The following is an 11873-nucleotide window of genomic DNA, read 5'->3' on the forward strand; positions in this document are numbered from 1 at the left end:
TGATTCAGCGCGCTAATGGGATTTTTTAAGCTAAACCATTGGAGGTTTACCACACGATTTAAAACTGAATTTTGTTCTAGACCTAGGGTGTCAAAAATTAAAACTGTCTACATCGACTGAGCATCAACAAGACAACTCCTGCAGTCCTACTTTTGGCCTTAGTTAGGAACTAGAATCGTACGCGCGCTTTGCCGCGCCAGCTTTTTCTAACTATTTATCTATTTGCTCATTAGTTCTCAGATAAATCCTTTACTTATATCAACCAATGGACCGATCGTTGTTGTTCGTTTTCTATGGGACTTTTTGTATTTTTAGCTTCCATGATTTTGTGGTGTTGCAGGAGGATATTAGTCCAAAAGAAACATATAGAGATTTCCAGAAGCAAAGGCACATGGTCACCAAAACTTGGTAGGGTATTAGTCATTTTTTACAGCTTCACGGCAATTGTTCTTCACAAAAATGAAATCATAGACGAACTACCAAAAATATCCATAGGTAGTGGTCGGCGTCACCCATGTCCTAGACCTCCAGGGCCAAACCATAATACCGGACAAGGATGAAGCTAAAAATAAAATTCTACGGAATCAGCTCTATAAACAAAGCAGTCGTGTTCACAAATAAACACTGTGGTTCCTCTATGACTCTCTTGAAAAAGCAACAACTGAAGTACAAACCATTTATGAGTTGTTATGGCTAAATGACAGTTACAACCCAGTGATGAAACAACTTCGATCCGAATCTATGATTGATTCTTACTTTAGAGCACAACATGCAAATTCAGATTCAAACTTGAAGATAAAAACTCCATGGAATTTGCTACTTGTTCAGCATGGAGCAAGTAAGATCAAATTCAAATATGTCCGAGAAAGAAGAATGGGTGAGGTGGGGGAGGGGGAGAGGGATCAGTAGTTGTGATGCATACTTTGTCGACGGCAACGTGTCAAGGAAGACCGGATCCTGAAGTCAGCGTGCATCCCTCGCCAGCCCATCGCTGGCCGCGTGTATATGAGCGCTTGCGTCTGTAGTGTGTTAAAAAAATGTGTGACACATCAACTTATACACAGATAGCCGGCCGTACCGATAATTCCCCTCATTTACAGAAGCAACACATCACCAGAATACGTGTAACTAGGAGTGCACCAAGCGGTAAACAACTCCCAACTCACCTGCTGACAGTCATGGTCAATTTCATCTCTTCAACCCCGAGCTACCACAACCCTCACATTCAAGGGAGCTTAGTAACTCTAGTGATCTCAACTCCCTGCAATGCTGGAATTACATTGTTTTGCGTATTGTGTGTGATGGGCTCACCCTGTGTTCGTGCATAGAGCTAGACATTTCACGGGCCGGGCTTCGCCGGGCCTAGCCTTTTACAAACCTAGCCCGAAATGTCTAGTGTGAGCCAGTACTAAATGTACAATGCTGTCTAGTATACGTGTTTGTAAAAGCAGTCTGATTTTATCAGGTGAAGAAGAAGGATAATATATTTTGAATGTGACTTTATTCCGGTTGATCCTTCTGTGTCCACTTGCATTTCCCTTATACTGACTATTTGTTTTTTCATAGTGTACAGTAAAAACTCAAACGCAATTTACGTATTACTATCTCTGTACCAAAATATGAGATTCTTTTTGTAGGCTAAACTAGCCAACAAAAATGTCTTATATGTTGATACGGAGGGAGTAGAACAGACGGAGCGAAGTTTTATTTGTAAAGTACGAAAAAGAACACTAGTGAAGAGAGTTGAATTCTTCTGTTTCACATAGAAAAACATTTCGGACAGATTCATCCAAATAATTACAGTTTTCCAGAGGTAAACAAAACCTTATAATAATCAGTAAACTAGCAAAGACTGCTAAAAAAATGCAGAACATTCAAGTGGAAGTGGTGAGTGGTGACAATCCAATTTGCGGTTTCTTTGAACATTTCGTACTACTTTTGTTGTGTTTCTTTGTGGGTGTATCGCGTCTCCTCTAGTCATGGCTGAGTCACTGCAAATTGTGTGAGCGAGCAATGACCTTGCCGGAAGATGTGGACGTGCAACCGAAGATGCGCCCAGCCCGGTCAGCACCATGCAGGCTGTGACTCACTTGCATGCGGAGCACATCCTATCATTGTGTCCACCCTCTCCGCGTCAAACAAAAACCAGCCGCTTTAGCAGACTAGCTGTAGTGCCCACTCTCCAACCAAAACCATCAACCAAATTCTGAAGTCACCACAAAGAAAGGAGTTCTTATAAAATTTGCGGAGGCGAGCGTGCAACCATTTCCCACCGTGCGCGTCGGCTACTAGTACTCCTCGTTACAGAAATGGATATATCTAAAACTAAAATACATCTAAATACATAGATACCCGCGGTAAGTAATTTCGAATGTAAAGAGTATTAGTATAGCAGTGTGTTGTGCGCCGGTCACTGTCAGCTGAGCAAGGTTACTTTGCAGACTGCAAAGATTACGTGCAGCTGCTCCACGGTTAAGCCAGCGCTAAACAAATTGGGCGCGCAGATCTCGAGAGAGCTGCCCCCCAGGACGAAGCCTGCCCGCCTGCCGGCAATGCGAGTACTACTAGCGTATTCCCAAAAACCACACGTACACTACACACGCTCACTCCCAAAAACTCCAGTGGAATCTTCAGGCGCGTGCAACTGTAAAGTTGCAGTCTGCAAGGTGCATCCCCCTTGGCTCGAAACCTGCTCGGCAACCCCGAGGATGAGACCAACTGGCAGCCTCTCGATTAAACAACACACATCTCATCAGGCTGGTTGTAATGGAAAGTATCATATAATAGTATCATGCATATGATACTAGTGTATCATACTATCTCCTAATGCATAGTATTATATATTAGTATCATGTAGTACTTTATTTATTGACATGCATGACACAAAGTAGCATAGCATTTATTATGATACTCCATCATTTTTTTTTCATTTAATGCTATGACACCTCATCAAAAATGCCTAGTTGACATGCATGATACTACTAGTTACTAGTAGAATGCCCGTGCGTTGCTACGGGCCTTTTAATTTATTTTTTCTCATTGCATACATTTAATACTTGGTGGATTTTTGGCACATTCCCACCACAACGCCTTGGGACCCTTGTCGATGAATTATTTTGATCATCGACGTACTCCTCTTAGTTAAATTTCTTCTGTTTTATTGTGCTACACACATTGAACTATGGTTATGTGTCTAGGGCACATCTAGATGTGCTCTAGTTATTGCACATCTAAGTGAGTGAATTAAGCATAAAGAGAAAAAGAAAATATTCACACGAATCTCGACGTAATATCAATGACATAGGACTTAGATGTGCAATACTTATGACACATCTATATGTGCTTTAGCAAAACTGATAAATTAACTACAACACATGGACAAAAATTGTACCAGACATCTCCTAATTATCATAGGAGTCCTAATTATCAACGGTTCAATAAGGAAATGGGCGGATGCCATACATGAGTCAGCGTGTCCAATGCTGATTTGGCACTTGAACAAGATGTGTTGTTACTACTTTTTTCCAGTTCTATACAATTTTTCTAAGGATGGCTCGGTCCTACATCATCATGTAATTCTATAACCTGAACCAAAAGATGATTAGAATTTAGAAACTAATCAATTGTTGTGAGAGAACGGTGTATGGTATGCATAAAGTATCATGTATGCTAATGACATTACCACATGGAATAAGAATCAATAAAGCTGTATATCAAAAATGTATCTCCACGAAAAGTTTCATCTCGAGCATAATGTTAACCTAAAGGAATCAACAATTAAAGCTTCAAAATAATAAGAAAACTGTAGGAATTCAACAACGTTCATTATTCCATAAAGGTTCTGGGATGGACACCATGCAAAACTAAAAGGACAAGAAACCATGATAGTTTGTATGAAAATGATTACCATCAGGACAGAACAATTTTCTTGAAAATTTTCCTTTTGGAGATACTGACATGCACTTACTATTAATTTTAAAAAACATGCACTACTGAGATATGGAAAATTATGATACTGCAATTAAACTCTACAATTGCGTAGAAAATGACCAAAATGGAGAGCTCCATGCGCCTACATGACCTTACTTTTTAAAAGGTTAAAAACAACATGCCCGCTAAGAGTAGAAAATTTCATCTACTATCTTCTCGGTGTTTGGATCACAGAGCTCACCAATATATGCATTCGACTTTACGGCTAGCACCCATGATAGGAAGTTGGGGGCATCAGCTATGGCGTATGAGATTGCTTGAACTCACCTTGCGGCGACCCCATCAACAATTACGAACCGGGCGGCGACTTCCTCAGGCATCAGGTATTGCGACGTGCCGATGTCGATGGCCAGCTCAAAGCTCATGTCATGGCACAACAGCGCTGAGTGCCAGGGAACGATGTCTCAGGCGTTGCGACCGCGGAGGCCATGGCGACGTCGAATCGCTTCTTGAAGTCGGCTGCTCCCACGCGCGAACGCCGTTTTTGACAATTCTCGGCGATGCAGAACGCGCTTAGGGTGGCCAACGCCACCCAGAGTTGTGCCCTATCACGGTGATGCTCACATCCTCGTCCTTGTACGTGTCCACCAACTTCCGCACCTTAATCAGCAGTGACTCCTAGCTTTTCCCCCTCCTTCAAGAGGTACCACACTTAGTAGAAAACACGGAAATAAGTATAAAGAATCTATAGTCCAAATATAAATATATGTTTGTACATAACATTGACAACTGGATAAATCATATGTGCAAATTCTAAGAAACTAATATACTTATGTTCCAACTCAAATACTCAATTGATGATACACAGAAGAAACGGATGAACTGAAATAAGAAAAAGAGCATTGTTTCCGGACATGACCGACAAAATTCCTCTTCCTCCCCTTCAATTTTTAGAATATGAATTAGGTTCTTGGCCGATGGAATTAGAAGCCATATGTCCAAAACTCCTGAAGCTGAATAATATGCACCTTTAACTTTGACGGCCGTTCCTCCATCATTACGCATGTTCCTCAGTAAGAGTTTATTACCTCCATTAACGTGAATGCAGCGAACCAGTGGCACAAAGATCTTGAAATTTGAATGTTGGAATAAATCCATGCATGAATGTATTGTCCTACGACATTGGCACCAAATAAACACCAGAACTAAATCAAGGTGCACAAGAGGCCTCTAGTGGGATGGAATAAAAGATAAATAAGCTTAACTACACTACCACAGAAATAAAAGATAATTATGAGGTGAAAAGAACTGAAAATCCAAAGTAAACTGAACCGACAGAACCGATGGGCATGCATCTTCCTGTTTGTACCACTCATGACCCCATGCTGGCCAATTCCTCCCTCTCTCCTGTGAACCAGAAAAAAAAATCAGTACGGACAAAAGTTTGACTTTCCTTACTTAAATACTAATTTGACTTTAACGGTAAATCTAAGCAAGAAAAGGAACTAACCTGGTTGATCTTTTCTTGTTTTGTTCCGTTATCGCTTTCTATAGTAGAACCCAATCCTTTTTTGATAGAATGGAAAAAAAGGCACTAACCACACTCTTGTTGAACTTGAGAAATTGTACATTGGAGAAAAGAAAATTATAGATTAATACATAAGACAAAAAAATACTCCTTGCGGGCAACCGATGTGGAGACAAACTACAAGAACCTGATAATCCGCACATACTAAGTTGTCCATTTTGAACTTCAAAGTCTGTAGAAAATGTTGCCTGCACCACTATCACCATTAGGAGACTTCATCCATTTACCCTACACTGAACTTAAGTAGTCAACGGTAGTGGTTAAATACGAAGTTTATCACTTTGGTGAGTAGCATGGTGGTCATAGATGTAGCTGCAAAGAAAGCTGAATGATTACATGTTTTAGCGACTGAGTTTTAGTTTCAGTACTATTTATAAGTGCTTTATCAACAATACTCAGAGGTCAAGCGCATGACATTGCTCTCTAGTATGCATATGTGTCCTCAAGTAATCAAACACGAGCATATAATTTAAAGCACAAACAGTTACTAAACACGCCTTGCCCATTTTATTGTGTAACAGGAATGAGATCCGACACTGAGGGTAAATCAGACGGGAGAAAAAGCGTCTGCTTAAGTAAAATCATTTCCATCAACCTTCACCGTAGAATTAGTATGTATCGACATGAAAAACAGTAATTTCCTATGGACTGAGACAACTCTCAAATGTGTCCTTAAAAAAGATAGCCACAAGCAGGAACCCAAAAGACGATAATCTTACCTAAATTTTGCACTTCCGTTGGGCTTGAACCTGAGATCTCCGCTGGAAACACCATGGCTAATGCCTGTCGGTGCAACCACCTACCGACCTTCACATTGTCCAAAATATCAATACCCACCCTGATACAACCAAATGGTCTGTAGTTAGTCCAGAAAGATTAGTAGAAAATCAACCACATGGCGGAGGAGATCAACGGTGTGGCTGTACGGTTGGCGGAGTCGAAGAAGAAGGGGCTCCAGCGCCATTGACATGGAGGAGGTCATCCGCCGTCGATGAGGGGCCTTCCGGGCATCCCCACCCTTGAAAAAGGGGCTCGGGCGCCATTGACGTGGAGGAGGTCATTCGCCGTCGATGAGGGGCCTTCCGGGCATCCTCACCACTTGGAAAAAATTGTGCGGAACTGTTCCACTTCACTCCATGCCATGCCCTAACACATACAAAACAACACGGCGATATCTCCAATGCGCGCCACGAACTTCCCGTCGTCCTCCTGGCCGCCGTCCTCGTCCTGCTATAACCGTGCCCGTGCATGACGTCGGACCCATCAACTATGGTGGTCACGCGCACGAGGCTGAGCGGGGCACACACACCTTGGATTCACAGGCCGCAGGCATGCCTTGCACGAGGACGACACTACTGTCTTCGACCATGAAGAAGATGGAAGGGTGCAGTGCCGGACGGGGATCATGAACTTCGCCTGACTCGGCAAGGATGATGTCGTCTCTCTCATGCCGGACTCGGCCAAGACATCGGGCACGGGCACGATCGTCCCAACATGGTCGATGACAGCTACGTTGATTTCATGGTGGCCGGAGAAGACCAGGGACGATGGAGATCAGGAAGTGAAGAGTAAGGAGAGAAGTTGACAAATAGGAAGGCTAGCATTGAATGCGGTGCGGTAGATCAGGAGCCTATAGTTGGATAAGATCTGTGGGCGGATCGCACACTATATGAGAAAAAGGAAACAAATTGCACACAAATAGGAAACAGAGGGAGTACCTTCCTATCCAGGTGCACGAGCGCATGCACCTCCTTTTTTTTGCCTTTTCTTACCGTGCAAAAACCAGAGAAGGTGAGCAAACGGGAGGTGGGGTTTTTTGATAAAAATCGGAGGACTGATTTTCCAATCGATATCGGTGGGATTTCCTTCGATGGGATGGGTGGAACTAACGAACGAACCGACGTACGTACTCATTTATTAGGAATAGAGATAATACTATCATTACGACCAGCCTTAAGTCATGATCCTTTTGCCCAAAGTTTTCAGTGGACTGGATCTCCTGCGGCCGGGTGCACGCGTCGGGTTGCTTGTGGGCGCAGGGTGCGTGACAAGATTTGTAAGCGTGCCGAGCTCCCAGTGTCTCGGCTACTGCACATAAGATGCTGCCTGTAGCCGTGGCGCGCATGCACTGCACCTCCCTAAAATTCCTGTACAGAGAAGCACCGCCTAGTAGTAAAAAAAAAGAAATGGCATCAGCTTTTTTGTTGTTGTTTTACTCGGATCTTTCGGCAAAAGGAAATCAGAGCGAGCATTTGTTTGTTCAGGGGTACTTCAATACTTGTATTTCGTTCCCAATCGGCCCATGGTATTGGTGTCCTACTCCAAGACTACGGGCGCTAGCACACAGGTTTGGGGTGCATGAAGGGCGACGTCTCTGGAACTACCTCTCTACGTTGCTATCGGTGGCCGCGACCAGTCCACGTCGCCCGGACATACATGCTTCCCGTCGTTTTCGCCGCCGGGCCACCCACCGCATGGCGCCATGGGTCCGTGGTCGGAGCACGAATAGAGAAACCCAGGGGCGAAATTGGGACTAAGGCAACTGGGGCTATAGCCCCAGGCGTGGGCCAACTAGTGCCATTATATCCAGTAGAAAATTTTCAGATTTTCATATTTATAGAGGCCCAGCCCCAGACGTGAATACCCAGCCCAAGGCCTCAGCGGCAGCCCAACTAACTAGCTCAGCAGGAAGCCACGCCCACGGCCTCATTGGTCGGTTGTGATTCCAAAGGCATCGATCGATCGGCCAGAAATATTACATTCATTGTCGATCAAAAGATCCCTTGTTGACTCGGTGCCTCGTTTCATCCGCCGCCCCAGCCCCTCGACGGCTCGACAGACTGAACGATCCGGATCTGTGCTTGGCCTTGTGGCCGCATCACAGTCGCAGCAAGCCCACTCGGTGCTCTGGCCATCTCCAATTCACTTGTTCTGCTCCGCCTCCACAACTGGCTATAGAGGTATTTAAAGTTGTCGTATCATCTACTTCCTCCGTTCTAAAATAGATGACCCAACTTTGTACTAAGTTGGATCATCTATTTTAAAACGTAGGAAGTATTTTTCCTATGGATGATTTGATCTAGCTTTTTAAATCTAGATGTTAAATTGTACTATTACTTTAGTCAATTGTATTTTAGTTACTTGTTAAAAGAAAAAATGATAGAAATCCAAGATAAAGAGGAGACACACACACGGACGCACGCACACACGATTAAATTTCTTTTGAAGCAAGTTCCCACCAGCCTACATCCAACAATACCAGAATCAGAAGGAGCCGGAGCTAGTAATGCAAATAAGTAAAACGTGTGTGGAGCTTAATCCAGATGACATTAATCTTGACCCCGGTCTCCATAAACCTAATGAGGAAACGCAAGGGGCTATTACCTATTGCACTTCATGATAAATGGTATATTAAGTTTTCCCTTTTTTTGGCACTATTCGTATGAACAATTGACTTGGTCTATGTACATTGTCTTGATTTTAAATACACGATTTTGTGTTTGTAACTCCGATCCTTCTAATATTGCTAGTGAAGAAACGATGGCCTCAAATTAAGCAACTCTTCATTAAATTTTCCCTCGTGGTAAAATGAATTTATATTTCATCTTTAATGTGAATTTTTGACATACTTCTAACACACGCCGGTATGCTTGGTATTTGACGTTATTTTTAGTCACTTAGTTTTAGCCCTAGGCTTTGAGAAATCCTAGTTCCGCCTCTGGAGAAACCGAACCGCTCCCTCGTCCTTGGTTAGACTCGTCCGGACGGCCCATGGTATTGCGTGGCCCTGTGTGCTCGCTCGCCTTTCCCCCAGCGGACCAGTTTCGTCCTCGCCCGTCCCATATATACCCAGACGCCCTAGTTTGGTTCAGCACAGCTAGGGGTGGAAACGGATCGGATGCGGATCGGATAGTGCTCTTGCCACTTCCATTTTCATATTTTCAAAACGAATACGAATCCGAATATGGATGTTATCGGATACGGATGCGGCTCGGATATTATTCGAATACGGATACGTATCGGATATTTTCTTGATTCAGAACGGATACGAATAATATCAACATATTGCTTAAGTAAATCAGTCGATAGCTATGTGACCTGAAATAATCAACTTGTGACATACAATAAGTCAATGATAAATAGGTTTATGAATAAATACTATTGTAATGCATAATAATTTATAAGTTTAATCATATAAAGAGTAAAATTTGACCACTTATTTGGCTTTTATGTTGGATAATTGGAATATTGAGTCTAGAAATTTGAAAATTACCTCCCATGATCTTATTCGGATACGGATATATCCAGTTCCATATCCATATTTGTCTCAAAATCTCCTATCATATTTTATTTTTTATTTGTTTAATAAATTCGGATACGAATAATTTCTATTTCCATTTTGGTTCGGACGCGGATGTTTCGGATGCGAATAGGCATTTTTTCGAATACGAATATCAGATATTTATCCGCTACCAATTTCCATCCCTAAGCACAGCAAACACTCGATCAACCCCCCACTCCCGGCGTACCAAAAGCAACGACGTCTACAAGGCCACACGAACACCAGATGGCCTGCGCCTTCTTCTTCGACGCCGAGCCGGTCGGCGAGCCCGGCGTGCACGCGCTGGACGCGTGCGCGCTCTGCGCCAAGCCGCTGGCACGGGACTGCGACATCTTCATGTACAGAGGGGACACGCCCTTCTGCAGCGAGGAGTGCCGCCACGAGCAGATGCACCTCGACTCCGGCTGCGCCAGGCAGGCGGCCAGGGCGGCCGCCCGGAGGCAGAAGCAGTTCTCTTCGGGAACGGAGTCCGGGCGTGCGCGCCGGGAGTCCTGGGAGGTGTCCGTCGCGAGCTAACCGGCAAACAAGATCTGCGTGCACGAAGACGGCGTCGCCCGTGGCCAACAGATCAGCGCGGGATCGAGGAGACTCTCCTTGGTTGAAGGAGGAAGCAAGACGCGGGTCATCGGGGTTGCTCACGGCAGGCCGGTGCTGCATGGGCATCAATGTGCAGTGGAAAAGGAGCTGAACTGGATCTGAAGTCAATCAAACATGATACTCCACGGCCATAGCCGGCCAGGCCATGTGTGCCCCTCGGGCCTCGGCTCTCCTTTCTTTCAGCGTTAATGTCAGTTCTGTATGAGAGCGAATTTGCAAGAGGTAAATACACCAGTGGTGCTAGAACTTGTTATGAATGTGCATTTTAGTGCCTGAACTTGCAAAATATATTGAACTGGTTTCATAACTTGGCATATACAGTTCAAACGAAGCTGAGGAGACGCGCCAGCATGCCATGGGGCCCGCTGTCGGTGCCAAGGGTGCGTGGCCTGTTTTTTTTGCGAAAAACCTCTGAAATTGTTTTCTTTCAATAAGGCCTTCAGAGAGAAACTGACAAATTATAAAATAAAAATTAGGTGTATAACTATAAGATAAAAATTACAACTCGTGTGCTCGATCGAACCAACAACGTACCAGTCGAGTGCGTGCGGCTAGCCACTCGACAACTTCCCATTTGCTGATATTTAATGATTCATAACCTTTATAAACATTTGGCCAAACAAGATAAATAAAGAGAATTTAATAATCCAGCAAAAACGGCACCAGATCTGTGACCGAACATGGGACCAAAGCTTGTAGATCAGGCACGGATGCCACTCCAACCAATGAGTTGTCATGTATCAAAAGTACAAGTACATTTTATGACTATATAACAAACATAATTTCAAAAGAATGCAAAAATCTTCATGTCATTTTAAAAAGAATTCACGTGTTATTTTAAAACATATTCATAAAATTGAAAATATTTATGAATGATTAAAATAAGATTCCAGTATTATTCATGTGGGTATTTCAAAAAAATATTATTTATGTCAGGATCCGCAGTCTAATGGCGGACTAGACTTGTATTTTTTTTAGAAAACACACAAACTTATATACTATATAAACTTTTCAAAACAACATAGTTTTTTGCTAAAGCTTGAACACATTGATATACTAAAGAAATAGTTTATTAGAAAAGTGGAAATTTTAAACTTATATGGGAATTTATTTAAATATATGAACGTTTCTAAAATTACTTCCATATTTTATTAAAAGCTAACATTTTTCAAATTATAAAATATATTCTTAATTCATAATTTTATTATGTGTTTTTATGTTAAATTATTGCATAGGTATTTGATGAAATTATATGAAATTTTTAACGTAATTTATTTTAAACATATGTACATTGTTTGTAACGCGATAGTAACTTACGTATTTTTAAAAAATGAAATGAAAAAGAACAAACCCGTTCAAAATTGAGCCACGTTGTGGTTCGTTTTAGCCACACGGGCTCGTTATGATATAAAGCTA

General features: G+C 42.8%; 1 protein-coding gene across 1 annotated transcript; it reads left to right on the plus strand.

The window, feature by feature from the left end:
- The first annotated feature begins 9949 nt into the window (after positions 1 to 9949).
- On the plus strand, positions 9950 to 10684 carry LOC119356426 (FCS-Like Zinc finger 2-like). Its single transcript, XM_037623381.1, has one exon. The coding sequence runs from the start codon at positions 10086 to 10088 to the stop codon at positions 10374 to 10376; it is 291 nt and encodes a 96-aa protein (XP_037479278.1). The 5' UTR covers positions 9950 to 10085; the 3' UTR covers positions 10377 to 10684.
- The last annotated feature ends 1189 nt before the right edge of the window (positions 10685 to 11873 follow it).

The sequence above is a fragment of the Triticum dicoccoides genome, chromosome 2A, assembly GCF_002162155.2.
Source record: "Triticum dicoccoides isolate Atlit2015 ecotype Zavitan chromosome 2A, WEW_v2.0, whole genome shotgun sequence".
NCBI lineage: Eukaryota > Viridiplantae > Streptophyta > Magnoliopsida > Poales > Poaceae > Triticum > Triticum dicoccoides.

What these genes read in the sequence shown, in the direction of transcription:
- LOC119356426 (XM_037623381.1), top strand. Translation starts at nt 10,086, where the DNA reads ATGGCCTGCGCCTTCTTCTTCGACGCCGAGCCGGTCGGCGAGCCCGGC.